The sequence below is a fragment of the Salmo salar genome, chromosome ssa09 (assembly GCF_905237065.1).
Source record: "Salmo salar chromosome ssa09, Ssal_v3.1, whole genome shotgun sequence".
NCBI lineage: Eukaryota > Metazoa > Chordata > Actinopteri > Salmoniformes > Salmonidae > Salmo > Salmo salar.
Genome location: NC_059450.1, coordinates 124,991,811 through 125,006,836, shown reverse-complemented (window position 1 = coordinate 125,006,836; position 15,026 = coordinate 124,991,811). Strand labels below are relative to the sequence as shown.

At 43.1% G+C, this 15,026-nt stretch overlaps 1 protein-coding gene across 21 annotated transcripts in view; it reads left to right on the top strand.

Moving 5' to 3' along the window:
- Positions 1-15,026, top strand: part of phldb1b (pleckstrin homology-like domain, family B, member 1b) — a 95,968-nt gene that overhangs the window by 5,728 nt on the left and 75,214 nt on the right. For 13 of the 21 annotated variants that reach the window (XM_045724495.1, XM_045724487.1, XM_045724478.1 and 10 more), the window contains exons 1-2: positions 10,383-10,651; positions 13,697-13,798. In XM_045724495.1, coding sequence (XP_045580451.1) covers positions 13,739-13,798 — 60 coding nt within the window. In that variant the 5' untranslated portion in view covers positions 10,383-10,651; positions 13,697-13,738. Of the gene's footprint in view, positions 1-10,381; positions 10,652-13,696; positions 13,799-15,026 lie in introns of those variants that run through there. The other 8 variants (XM_045724486.1, XM_045724484.1, XM_045724483.1 and 5 more) reach the window with 3 other exon arrangements.

Below are 15,026 nucleotides of genomic sequence, written 5' to 3'. Positions count from 1 at the left end.
AACAGTTGGGGGCCTCCCGAGTGGTGCAGTGGTCTAAGGCACTGTATCACAGTGCTAGAGGCGTCATTACAGATCTGAGTTCGATCCCAGGCTGTATCACAACCGGCTGTGATTGGGAGTCCCATAGGGCGGCGCACAATTGGCCCAGCGTTGTCTGGGTTAGGGGAGGGTTTGGCTGGGGGGGCTTTACTTGCGCCCGAGCAACTCCTTGTGGCGGGCCGGGTGCTTGCAGGCAGATCTCGGTTGTCACTTGAACGGTGTTTCCCCCGACCCATTGGTGTGGCTGGCTTCCGGGTTAAGTTGGTTGGTGTTAAGAAGCGCGGTTTGGCGGGTCATGGTTCGGAGAACGCATGACTCCACCTTTGCCTCCCAAGCCCGTTGGGGAGTTGCAGCGATGAGACAAGACCAAAATTGGGGAGAAAAAGTAAAAAAGGTTTAAAAAATGAGGAAAAAAATTATTCATTAAAACATCTTTTTTTTTTACAAAAACAGTTGGACTGTAGAAATGGAAAGTAGAAATGTTACATTTGGAGACCAGATATGTATCCTAATCAACATGGTTTCCCCTCACTCTATCTCTCTCGATTATTCTCTCTTTACATCATGTGGCAAGGATATCTGTTTCCCAAAGGCTGTTGGTCAGCTCTGTTCTCACACTTATTGTCCAATAGTTCCCTGGGGGTTTCCCTGGCCATGTGCTGTCTGTATCAGCATGTGTGGTGAGGCAACAGTGTGGGATGGCTGGGCCCTGTAACCTAGTGGAGTGGTGGACAGTCCAGTCGCCTAGTCCATTCCCTCTCTCCTCTGGGAGATTATGGACATTGAAAATAGCTTTTTGTGTCGACCAGCACTGGAATTCCTGTAGAGCTCTGTGTCTTTGGGAAACAAACAGCCAAAGTCAATGGAACTTTTGAGCAATGACCCGCATTTGGAATATCAAGGTACCACTCTAACTCTCAAACTCCCCCTGCCCTATCCCCTAATGGTAGTAAGGAAATATCGGAGCCGGAGAAAGAATGACTCACTCCCTAACGGTTGACCTGGCATCTAAGCCAGGGGTTTAGTTTTAGTCAAGTTTGCCTTGCTGGTCGTGCATGTATTAGATAGCGCTTTGTGTTTTGCACGTGAAGGACATATTTTTGTATGGAAATGTTAATCCAATAATTATAGCGTTCCTCTTCTATCCACTGAACTGCATCACTGTAGTTCCAGTATTTGCTGGTATGAGTTGTTCAGTGATGTCAGTGCAGTGGTGAGGAATCAATCACACAGCATAACATATAGTCACCCATATCGTAATGACCAACAGGTATTATGAAGAGGCTATAATGCATTGTAAGACTTGTCATAAGAATGTATGACCCATTATACAGTCTTATCATCTCATAATGATCACAATTAACTGAATAATGGCCATTTTAAATCAATTGAAAATGTATAAATAAGTTATAAAGCATTATGACACATGCCTCTAACCCTATTACAGGGGCTGAGTCACTGGCTTACTGGTGCTCTTCCATGCCGTCCCTAGGAGGGGTGCGTCACTTGAGTGCGTTGAGTCGCTGACGTGGTCTTCCTGTCTGGGTTGGCGCCCCCCCTTGGGTTGTGCCGTGGCGGAGATCTTTGTGGGCTATAATCGGCCTTGTCTCAGGATGGTAAGTTGGTGGTTGAAGATATCCCTCTAGTGGTGTGGGGGCTGTGCTTTGGCAAAGTGGGTGGGGTTATATCCTGCCTGTTTGGCCCTGTCCGGGGGTATCATCGGATGGGGCCACAGTGTCTCCTGACCCCTTCTGTCTCAGCCTCCAGTATTTATGCTGCAGTAGTTTATGTGTCGGGGGGCTAGGGTCAGTCTGTTATATCTGGAGTATTTCTCCTGTCTTACCCGGTGTCCTGTGTGAACTTCAGTATGCTCTCTCTAATTCTCTCTTTCTTTCTCGCTCTCTCTCGGAGGACCTGAGCCCTAGGACCATGCCTCAGGACTACCTGGCATGATGACTCCTTGCCGTCCCCAGTCCACCTGGCCGTGCTGCTGCTCCAGTTTCAACTGTTCTGCCTGCGGCTATGGAACCCTGACCTGTTCACCGGACGTGCTACCTGTCCCAGACCTGCTGTTTTCAACTCTCTAGAGACAGCAGGAGCAGTAGAGATACTCTCAATGATCGGCTATGAAAAGCCAACTGACATTTACTCCTGTGGTGCTGACTTGTTGCACCCTCGACAACTACTGTGATTATTATTATTTGACCATGCTGGTCATTTACGAACATTTGAACATCTTGGCCATGTTCTGTTATAATCTCCACCCGGCACAGCCAGAAGAGGACTGGCCACCCCTCATAGCCTGGTTCCTCTCTAGGTTTCTTCCTAGGTTTTGGCCTTTCTAGGGAGTTTTTCCTAGCCACCGTGCTTCTACACCTGCATTGCTTGCGGTTTGGGGTTTTAGGCTGGGTTTCTGTACAGCACTTTGATATATCAGCTGATGTAAGAAGGGCTATATAAATACATTTGATTTGATGTATGCTGTCATTAATTAAAGCGTCATACCTTCAACGGCTTTCACAAAGGGTATGATGATCTGTGAGTCTGTGTTCTGTAGCTCTGCTGTTCCCCACAGTGGAGCAGGTGGTGTGTTTAGCTTGCAGCAGAGAGTGGCTGTGGTCCAAAACGGATAGCTCTGGGCCAGGGCACTGAGCCTGTGTGTTTTGAGCACACCATCAGCTGAGGAAGGAATGACAAAAACTCTTCCAGGCAATGCAGAGCATGTCAATATTGATATCATTGCTTTATCTTCGTTTTGAACAGTGTTTTTATTTTTGCTGCTTGCGGAACGTGTTGCCGATTGGTTTGACACTCCTATAATTCCTACAGAATGAGTCATTGTAAATCAGAAATAGTTGCACTTGTAACATATAACTCGGCATCAGAAGCGTAAGTGACCATTTAGTTGAGAGATCATTGTACATATCAAATCTCTAATTGAATGTTTATAACATCTGCATCTGTTGTTAGTAAACGTTAAAAGTCCCGTTTGCATTTTAGTCTGTTGCATCCTGATCTCTTGGACGGGTTTCCTGAACTACACACAGAGATCATTGTACTGTCCCTTATATCCTTCTGTTCCTTATATGAAAGTGACAGAGGCCACTATCAGACCTTGGCCTTGGCTTCAGCCCTACGGGAAATGCTTCCTCTGTCGGCCACACAGGATGTCCACATATAGTGACACCCGTTGTGGTCAACCTCTTCTAGCTGTCCTTCTTTGTTCGTCATCTTTTTCCTCTTGCTGTCACTCTGTCTTTCCCGGAATCCTTCCATGAAGAGATGCAGTCTCTTATGTGGTTCACAGAACATGTCCATCTATTGACTTCCTCAAGCCCTATTTTCTTCAACCTCATTTTAAAATCAGACAATAACTTTTCATAGGTGCTTTTGCTTATGTTATATGGAGAATTTTATGAGAAAGTGCCATCATACTGGCCAGTTTTAGCTATACATGGCAACCATAACATGAGTTAAATACTGTGCATTGGCTCACATAACAAATGGCCATAAACAACACCTTTAGCCATGTGCAAAAATCAAAGTGGAAACCTTTTATTCTGTCTGGGAGGCCACATCCATTGGCTGTGTCCCATTTACCAATGCTGTTCATTAATCTATTCTTAGATTTCTGTTATTATTTGAAAGCTTTGAATGGTTTTTACAATGAATCGTGAAAATTGTAAATAAATCCAAACTTGTGGGGACAGTTATCTAGTTAAGTAGATAATCTCAGTTTAGACAAATGAAATGTACTGTTTCTCATTCTCTTTGTTACTAGGTTAGACTGACCAACCTCAACCACTGACCCTGACTGTCATTGTACCCTGCCTATTGCAGATTCCCTTTGTTCTATGTGGCCTATAATAAACAGTCATATATCTCAATGGTGTTAAAGAGAAGGAGAGTAGGGAGGTAAGCCTTTGATGCTGCTCACTGTTTAGCCCCCTGTACAGTGTACATATTAGGACATATACCCCTCCTGCCTGTCCCAGGTACAAATGTTTTGACATTTTGAAATGGAGAGGTACTTACCTGAGTTTGTCCAATGAAAACTGTGTGTCCTACTGAAGATGACCCAGATGGAAACAATGACAATCAGATTTTGTGATTATCAATGGAACTATTTGAATTAAAGGAAAACAGCCGTTATGATGCATTTTACATCATATGAGGCTGCGTTTTGCATCATATGATGCAAAATGCATCATACCGGATGTATTTCAGTATTTTGAAAGGTATGTATCTTGAAAACTTGATTGCTGACATGCATAACACTTTAGGACTATATCAACAATGGACTAGTGAAACAAATACCAAAAGATAGTTTTTGGATGGAATGTTCCATTAAGAACATTGAGATGCATTATATGGTTGTTTAAATGTAAATCATTTACACACCTCGAAACACCTCAGAAAGAATTGATATATAAACTTTGTAATGATAGTTTTTTTGGTTTTGAGCTTAATTACTGTTGTAGTTCTCCTTTAGTTTTGTGAGTCGTAGAGTTATGCTCATGGCACTCAAAGTACAAGTAACACGTGAGTAAATAATGAGGGATACAAAGTATATTGAAAGCAGGTGCTTCCACCCAGGTGTGGTTCCTGATTTAATTAAGCAATTAACATCCCATCATGCTCAGGGTCATGTATAAAAATGCCCAGTTGCCCATTATTCTGGCTACCATGTCTAGAAGAAGAGATCTCAGTGACTTTGAAAAGGGTTTTGCAAAGAAGCATATGGGGTTTAAAGGGTGTGTGTGTGTGTGTGTGTGTGTGTGTGTGTGTGTGTGTGTGTGTGTGTGTGTGTGTGTGTGTGTGTGTGTGTGTGTGTGTGTGTGTGTGTGTGCGCGTGCGTGCGTGCGTCAGTCACTAGATCTCAACCCAATTGAACACTTATGGGAGATTCTGGAGCAGTGCTTGAGACAGCGTTTTCCACCACCGTCAACAAAACAACAAATTATGGAATTTCTCATGGAAGAATGGTATCATATCCATCCAATAGAGTTGCAGACACTTGTAGAATCTATGCCAAGGTGCATTGAAGCTGTTCAGGGGGCTCTTGGTGATCCAATGCCCTATTAAGACACTTTATGTTGGTGTTTCCTTTATTTTTGCACTTACTTGTATAGTGATCTGTATGTGATGTATTCTCAGCCAGATAAAATATGAACTTTGTTTGGGTGTTTGGAGAATAGACCATGGAAGGGTGTTGCCAGAGAAGGGTACTTTGTAATACCACATTGTAAATTGCTTTTCCCTCCCTCCCTCTCATAAATTGAGTTATTGTTTAGAGATAAAGCTACTTTTATACTGTTTTGCATTCCATGCAACAAAGGGGAACATTTTACTCAAGCAAATGGCAGTAAGAAAAATAACCATAAACTATTTAAATATATTGCTCTCTCTTCAGAGACAGATTTTAAATTAACCCTTCAACATGCTTTATGTTGTATGTTATTAAGAGTTTACCATTAGTTTACTAGTCCACTGAGTGTAAACCAGATCAAGTTAAACAGCCACGTGCAGCAGGACTTTTCATCGCATTCATGTTGTAACTGGGAAATTATTTGTGTTGTATTCTTTTCATTGGCGACAAGTTGTGTCTCAATTCCTAGATCTATAGTATCACTTTGTTTCAGTAGATTGTGTGCTTTCTTGTGATGCAATGGCTGTAGTAACCCTCAGTATATCACTTGGTTCTATCACATAAAGAAGTATGTCAATCAATCAATCAATCAATCCAATTTATTCATAAAGCCCTTTTTACATCAGCAGATGTCACAAAGTGCTTATATAGAAACCCAGCCTAAAACCCCAAACAGCAAGCAATGCAGATGTAGAAGCACGGTGGATAGGAAAAACTCCCTGGAAAGGCAGGAACCTAGGAAGAAACCTAGAGAGGAACCAGGCTCTGGGGGGTGGTCAGTCCTCTTCTGGCTGTTCCGGGTGAAGATTATGAGAGTTGTTCAAATGTTCGTAGATGACCAGAAGGGTCAAATAATGAGAGAGAGCGAGAGAGAGAGACTTAAAGATGTTGATGTCATCATTCTACAGGAGACATGGTGTCACTCATTGTTTCACAGGCTACAGAGAGGTAATTGTACCATCACAGAAACTCAGCTCTGTCAATAGAGGCAGAGACTCTGCAGGACTGATCATTGGTACAAATCCAAAATACATAATCTAATTGATCCCCTCAAAATTGGTAAACATCACATTTGGTTAAAACTGAAAAAAAAACTTGTACTGACTGAAAAATATGTGTTCCTTTGCGCAAAACAAAAAACAAAAAATAGAAACAAGAGGAATTAGTAATACAAAATGGTGACATATGGACAACCCATTTTAAAACACTCTACAACACCGTTCAAATTGACACAAATGCAGAACAATGCAAAATTCATGAGAAGTTTAATGGATTAGAAAAAGCTATAAAGGACAAATTAAAATTTGGCTAAAATTAATTGAATGGGTCATTGAACCAATTGCACTTTATGGCAGCGAGGTGTGGAGTCCACTTGCAAAACAAGATTTCACCAAATGGGACAAACACCACATTGGAAGCCTGCATGCAGAGTTCTGTAAGATTCTCCTACATGTCCAGAGGAAAACTACATACAATGCATGCAGGGCAGAATTATGCCAATATCCACTAATAATTAAAACTCAAAAAATAGGAATTAAGTTTTGGAAACATCTAAAATACAGTGGCCCCCTCTCATATTTTACATTTATCATTACCAAACCCTGCAATGCCAAGAGCTGAGCAAAGAAAAGAGTCCCCTCATCCAGCTGGCCCTTTGGCTGAGTTCACAAACCTGTTCTACTAACACACTGAAGCCCCAGGACCAGAACATCCAATCAATCAGAATAAAACAAATTACAACACAATCAAAACAAAACTACATTGCTTATTGGGAAGCACAAGCACAAGCAAAATGCAGTGCTATCTGGCTCTAAATTGACAGTACACCATGGCAAACTATTTGACCATGGTTACTGATCAAAACCTTAGAAAAACCTTGACAAAGTACAAGCTCAGTGAGCACAGCCTTGCCATTGAGAAGGGTAGACACAGGAAAACCTGGCTCCCTGTAGAAGAAAGGCTGTGCAAACACTGCACAGCAGCAGAACCTGAGACAGAGCTGCATTTCCTGACAAAATGTCAAAAATATAAAACAATTAGAGACTGTCATTTCCCCAAATTTGAAACCCTTATTCAAGGTTTCAAAGACCTCTCTGATGAGAGTAGGCTACCCATCCTGTTGGGGGAGGACGCAGAGAGCTGTGGGTTGGCAGCGCACTACATTGCCGCCTGCCATAAGATGAGGGACAGTGTCTGACAGACCAATCAACCTGCACATGCCCTCTACTGTATGCTTATTGTTATTGTTCAATGTATGGTTATTTTTGACCCTTGGTTATTGTTGTTACTGTTGTCCCGTTGACAATTTTGATTCTTATTATTTTCATATTGTAAATATCAAAAGTAAGCTTTGGCAATATGTACATTGTTACGTCATGCCAATAAAGCAAATTGAATTGAATTGAAAAAAATTGAAAGAGAGAGACAAACACAGCAGGTCAGGGACAAGGTAGCACATCCGGTGAACAGGTAATGGTTCCACAGCCACAGGCAGAACAGTTGAAATTGGAGCACGACCAGGTGGACTGGGTCCAGCCAGGAATCATCAGGCCAGGTAGTCCTGAGGCATGGTCCTAGGGCTCAGATCCATCCAGGAGGGGAGGGAGAGAGAGAGTTTTTAGGGAGCATACTGAGATCCACACAGGACACCAGATAAGACAGAAGAATTACACTGGATATAACAGACTGACCCTAGCCCCTCGGTACATAGACTATTGCAACTTCTTGACTGTCCCCCAAAATGAAATCGGGGAGGGGCCTGTGGCTCTGTCTCCGTGCGTTAGCAAGTGCGTATGTTAATCACACGCGATATGTCAGACAGCACTGGCCTGATTTTGACTAAACTTGGGTAAATGATGCGTCTTGCCATAGAGATCTGGCGTTTACAAAAATCCACTGATTGGCCAGATGGCGATTGAAAATGCAAACTTTTAAAGGTCATGCCCCTAACCCCGCTATTGACCAATAAACATTCACATGGGTGTGGTATGGCACATAAATGTATATTAATCACTCAAGTATATTCGTATTGTAATAACATTTGGTACATATGTTGCAAACACTGTCAAGACTCAACATATGCAAGAACATTCATATCGACCACACAGTGGAGTTATAACAGGCAGATGTTTATATCTCTTGATCTGTTTGACTCGGAGTGATGAAATTTGGCACACATGCTCAGGGATATGGGTCTAGCTAACCCGCTCGATATCTCAGACAAAACTTTGGCAAATTATGCGTCTTGCCATAGAAATCCACAGATTGGTCCAAGGGGGACGCTGCATGATTCATGGGGGACGACATTTTTACCGTTGCCTTCTTGAATTGTATTGTTGTAGGCATATCCTTGCATTGTGGATATTGCGCAAGTAGCATGAATCTTCTTTATATCATCTGATTTAAGGTATCTGGTAAAGGCTGCCTAAAAGATACATGCTGGAACTCTTCCCATGGTAGTTTGCTACATTTCTGTGGCCTCGCTCTAAAAACAGAAGGTGCTGTTTGGCTGTAGCCACATCCAGTTGTGAAGAGCTAAGGGACATTGCAGAGTACAATTGTTGCCATAAATATATGTTCCCTGAAATGCCAAGTATTTATGTTCAGCCACTTGGTGTCCTATAGTAGGCTGTACATGGTGCCTACTACTAGAACTACTGTCCCCCCTCTCTACCCTGTTCCCTGACATGTAGGCTACGTTCCAATGTCCATACTAACATACCACTTAGCTAGAATATGTGCCCAATACATTGCTTCATTCTAGGTAGTATGCTAGTGTGAATATTAGAACAGATGATTGCAGAGATGTTTTCTCAGAGTGAAACATCTCCGGGTGAGAAACACATCAGGTCTCAGGGAGAGAGTGTTTACATTTTATGGAGACAGTGAATATTTTATTACAAGAACCAAAAACTACAAGGAGTAGGATGCTATAGCAGATACGGCATTTGTAATAGAATTGATGGATTGTTCAGCAACACCTGGGTATTCGTGTGTGTGTCTTTTTGTCTCTCTTTCTCTCTCCAGCCCACCTCAGTTCTAATGCCAGTGTTGAGTAATCCTCTGGGTAGGAAGGAACAGGCAGCCAATCATTACCTTACTCCATACGAGACTATTCATTTCTATTCTAATTGCTATTTATTTCCGACGCATCAGCATTTCGGAAGCGCACAAAGCGTCTCTTCATTGGAAATTCATGCCCATGGGTAGAGAATCTGTGGAGAATATTGTCCCACGTGTATTCATATGCATGATGAAACCTCCAAATGGTATGTTTGGACAGTAGTGAGATTATATTTTTACATAAGCTACCATAGGATGTCTACGGAGGTAATATCTTGTTGTTGTGTCGAGGAAGTTTGTACTATACTACAGCTGATGTTTAGGAGTTTCTCTGTCTTGACTAGGGGAAGAAAATAGGGAAGAAATTCCCAAGTTACCCAATTCTCCCAGATTGTCGTCAACGTGTTTGAGTGACGAATTTGTTTGTCTCCTGGGACAGTCGTGGGACTTCGGGTTTGGAAACAATATGCCCCACTATTGCACATACTTGCATGCCTTCAGCAAGCCACAAGCTCCCTCCCTCCAACATTTCTGCTATTCAACTCGATGGCTCCCCTCCCATATCCTCATCAAAAAAGATTCCTTCATGTGTGAGGGAAAGATCCATGCATGCTCGATGGAACACAATGCCTGCCTTTGTAGCAGCCACTCCAGTTTGAAAAAAAAGAAAAGTGCCATGCTTTGCATTGTTTCTCCTTTAATCTCTGTGTGTGTAGTTAGCAGTGGGCTGGTTCTGTAGAGCGCATTTTTAGAGAAAAGGCTGTCAACAGTTTTGAGAGAGAGAGAGAGAGAGAGAGAGAGAGAGCTGAGGCTTTGATGAATGTGATGGCATGTGGTGGGAACTGGCTGAGAATAGGGGCTGGAATCAGATCAAACCGGACTAGATCACAGAGATATATTGGATTAGACCGAGTTCGATGATGGCCTATTGTATGTTCTTTATCCAGCTCTCCAGACGACCTACATTGCCTTCATGGAGTTACAGTCTCTGAGTTATTGCATGTTCATATTACCCTAATAGTGTTAATAATACTGTATAATCACTCTAAAGGCTATTTCTACCCCTCACCTCTCATCCTCTCTCAATTTTCTCTTCCTTTTTTGTCTCTGTCCTTCTCTCCATCCCTCTCTCCTTCTGTTATCAGGGCTTGTGGCTGCCAGGCAAGAATGCGGGCTTAGTTCAGCGTAGCAAGCACAGACAGGTCCGTGCTGTGAATGGGAGCATGTAACGAATCAGGGGTGATTGTTGAGGTAGATGATACCTCAACAATAGGTAAAGCTGCTGGCAAGTAGCAGGTACTGTAGCAGCTTTGAAGGAAGCTCTAATTTGCTCACTCTGTAGTTGAGAGTAAGAATCTTTCCACAATGGAGGCCGTATATTTGCTGGACAACTGGTGAAAGGTAATTACCGGATAGCCCTACAACTGCACTGTAAGATATGACAAGGGACGTGGTGGCTATATCATGAGGTTACTCGGTCTCTCACACACACAGTAGTTTCTTAGTATGTATAGTCATGTGAAATATAACTTAGATTGAAGCGTTTTGTTCTGATCATAGTGTTTTTTTTAACTGTTTGTTGACATATACATTTTTGCTATTTCTATAAGTAATATCAGACATTTTAGTGAATTTTTTGGCAGAGTTCTATCACGTTAACAGGATAAACTTGATGATAAAGAACATTTGAATCTATGTTGTGAATTGGGATACATCAGAAACATACACTATGTAGACACCTGCTCGTCGAACATCTCTTTACAAAATAATGGGCATTAATATGGAGTTGGTCCCTCCTTTGCTGCTATAACAGCCTCCACTCTTCTTTGAAGGCTTTCCACTAGATGTTGGAACATTTCTGCAGGGACTTGCTTCCATTCAGCCACAAGAGCATTAGTTAGATCGGGCACTGATGTTGGGCGATTAGGCCCTGGCTCGCAGTTGGCGTTCCAATTCATCCAGAAGGTGTTCGATGGGGTTGAGGTCAGGGCTCTGTGCAGGCCAGTCAAATTCTTCCACACCGATCTCGACAAACCATTTCTGTATGGACCTCGCTTTGTGCACGGGAGCATTGTCATGCTGAAACAGGAAAGTGCCTTCTCCAAATTGTTGCCACAAAGTTGGAAGCACAGAATCGTCTAGAATGTCTTTGTATGCTGTAGCGCTAAGATTTCCCTTCACGGGAACTAAGGGGCATCGCCTGAACCATGAAAAACATTATTCCTCCTCAACTAAATTTTACAGTTGGCACTATGCATTCGGGCAGGTAGCGTTTTCCTGGCAGCCGAAAAACCCAGATTAGTCCGTCGGACTGCCAGATGGTGAAGCGTGATTCATCACTGCAGAGAACGTGTTTCCACTGCTCCAGAGTACAATGGCGGCAAGCTTAACACAACTCCAGCCAATGCTTGGCATTGCACATGGTGATCTTAGGTAAGCTCAGTCATCGAGACCCATTTCATGAAGCTCCCGACGAACAGTTATAGTGCTGACGTTGCTTCCAGAGACAGTTTGGAACTTTTAAATGTTGCAATCGGGGACGACAATTTTTACGTGCTACGCACCTCAGCACTCAACGGTCCCGTTCTGTGGATTTGTGGCCTACCACTTCACAGCCGAGCCGTTGTTGCTCCTAGATGTTTCCACTTCACAATAACAGCACTTACAGTTGACCCGGGGCACCTCTATTAGGGCATACATTTGATGAACTGACTTGTTGGAAAGGTGGCATCCTATGACGGTGCCACGTTGAACGTCACTGAGTGCTTCAGTACGGGCCATTCTACTGCCAAAGTTTGTCTATGGAGATTGCATGTCTGTGTGCTCGATTTTATACACCTGTCAGTAACGGGTGTGGCTGAAATAACCAAATCCACTAATTTGAAGGGGTGTCCACATACCTTTGGCCATGGAGTGTATTTACCAACACTGCACATCTTTTTAGGGATGCTAATTACTCTGAGAACACTTCCGTCCAAGGCACTTAAATGTACAAAGACGACTATAATTATGTGTTTGATAACCTTACTTGTGGTTTTCTCGACTTAATTTGCCCACAATGGGTGCATAAGTATTTTGTTAGTCTCACATACGCTCACTCTCAAATCTGGTCATTTATGACACGTACAAATACAGACATGGAAAAGTATGTATAGCAATCTGTTCTGGGCTGACTCGGTGGAAAAGCCAAAAAGCAATGAATAAGAGAGAAGGAATTTGTGGGATAAGGAGAGTGGGGGAGAGGGGTGGGTGCAGTAGAGACTGAGGGGAGGGCAGACAGACAGACGCAAGAAGGCTGCAATGCATTCCTGTGTCAGGTCTCAGGGGAGATCACCCTGTGTCTCTGTCTGTTGGCTCAGTGAGGTAATATGGGATATCAGCAGAATCTGTACACTGTCTGTCTCCCTGTGTGTGGTGTATTCTCATCTAATGAATCACATTACTGACTCATCCTGGCTGAGAGGGGCTGAAGGGGGAATCCCAATCAGCAGGGTCTGCCTTTCTCTGAGAGTACTCATTGATCACTTGTAAGGTCTTTTTTTATTTTTTATTTCACCTTCATTTAAGCAGGTAGGCTAGTTGAGAACAAGTTCTCATTTGCAACTGCGACCTGGCCAAGATAAAGCATAGCAATTCGACACATTCAACAACACAGAATTACACATGGAATAAACAAACATACAGTCAATAATACAGTAGAAAAAAGAAACATCTATATACAGTGAGTGCAAATGAGGTAAGATAAGGGAGATAAGGCAATAAATAGGCCATGGTGGCGAAGTAATTACAATATAGCAATTAAACACTGGAATGGTAGATGTGCAGAAGATGAATGTGCAAGTAGGGATACTGGGGTGCAAAGGAGCAAGATAAATAAATAAATACAGTATGGGGATGAGGTAGATAGATGGGCTGTTTACAGATGGGCTATGTACAGGTGCAGTGATCTGTGAGCTGCTCTGACAGCTGGTGCTTAAAGCTAGTGACGGAGATATGAGTCTCCAGCTTCAGTGATTTTTGCAGTTCGTTCCAGTCATTGGCAGCAGAGAACTAGAAGGAAAGGCGACCAAAGGAGGAATTGACTTTGGGGGTGACCAGTGAGATATACCAGCTGGAGTGCGTGCTACGAGTGGGTGCTGCTATGGTGACCAGTGAGCTGAGATAAGGCGTTTCACAGTCCCTTTGGCCATGGCTAGTTAAGCATTCTGGACCATTCTCTTTCACCTGTAATGTATAGAACCATGTGAATGACCGTGCATGTACAGTATAATCGCCACATAAGACGAGACTAAAGACAGAGACACAAAAAGTTGATTATAAAGTATGATTCATGTTGCCTTTTGTAAACAGCAGGAGTCAGTAATGGCAGAAGGCCTGTGAATCCTTCAGAATCCTTTCATCCCTGCTTGTTATCCTCTCACAGGTGTGTTGTGTTTTGTTCCATAGGATCTTCATGTGTCAGGGGAGGTGATTGACAACGCAGTAGATATGGACAGTCTGAACAGGAACCTGCCTGAGTGTGGACGGCAAACCCATCAGGTGTTACAGGTGAGTGTGTGTGTGTGTGTGTGTGTGTGTGTGTGTGTGTGTGTGTGTGTGTGTGTGTGTTTTGTTTCTATGGGGCGGTGCATGTGTGTGTCCCAGTGTGTGAGCGATGCTAAAAACTTGGCAAGCGCCGTTGGAAACAAAGTCCTGGCCGTCATCGTGATGTGTAATTTTGTTTAATTTTTCCAATGTCAAACCATACCCACTGCATTTTCTCCTCTCCTCCTGATTACTGTATCCACTGACGTGACATGTCAAGGCTCCCTGAAGACTAACTAGATAAGAGATCAATGGGTCTGTAACAACAAGCTGCCTCTGTAGCCACCTGGGGTTGGTATGGCTCTGTGTTGCTGAAACCTGGGTTCAAATACAATTTTAAATCATTTACAATAATTTAGCTGGGCTTGATTGAGCTTGCCTGGCGCAATGGAACCAATAGAATAGTCAAAAAGTGCAAACTCCGCCCATCTGGCACTCCAGGCAGGCTGAAGCAAACGCTCAAGGTATTTGAAAGATTTAAAATAGTCAGTGTCTTGGACTTGGACTGAAATAGGTGGCGGTACTTATTTTTGGTCCCGGTACCATTTATATTTAGGTGCAGGAACTCCTCAAAACTTTTGAGCTGATATTTTAAAGAAGGTGCAGAAACTCAAGAAGAAGAACATTTTAGGTGGCGGTACTCAGTTCCAGTGAGCTCCTGCCCAAGTCAAGTACTGCTTTTTGAATCCAGGTGTGATATGATACAGTGTAGCTACAGATCACTGCTTTTTAAAAGTAGACATCAAAGTCTGAGTCTCCTAATGTGTGTTACAACTTTATAGCACAATGGGCTGCTAGTGTGCTCCTGAAAACCCCTGCTATAGATAAATATAGATTGAAACAACCTACCAATCAAGGTAAAGGTGAAGGAACAGTATAATGGGCATGGAGAGCAAATGGCAGCGCTTGCCAAACTGCCAGGCATTTGGGTTTGTAATTAAAGGGACACTGACATTGAATGTCTTATTCCTGTCTGGGTAATATAGTCCTACACCAGCTGTACATCAAGTCAGGTGGTCCACAATGCAATTTGCAATTTGTAGTTTGAAAGGGGGGAGGGAGGGGTAGGGAAGAGAGAGGAGAGAGGAAAGAGGAGAGAGAGAGAGAGAGAGAGAGCAGGGAGGGAGGAAGATAATAGAAACGTGAAGATGAGGTGGACATAGAGAGGGAGAGGGGCTGGAGAGTTAGAGAG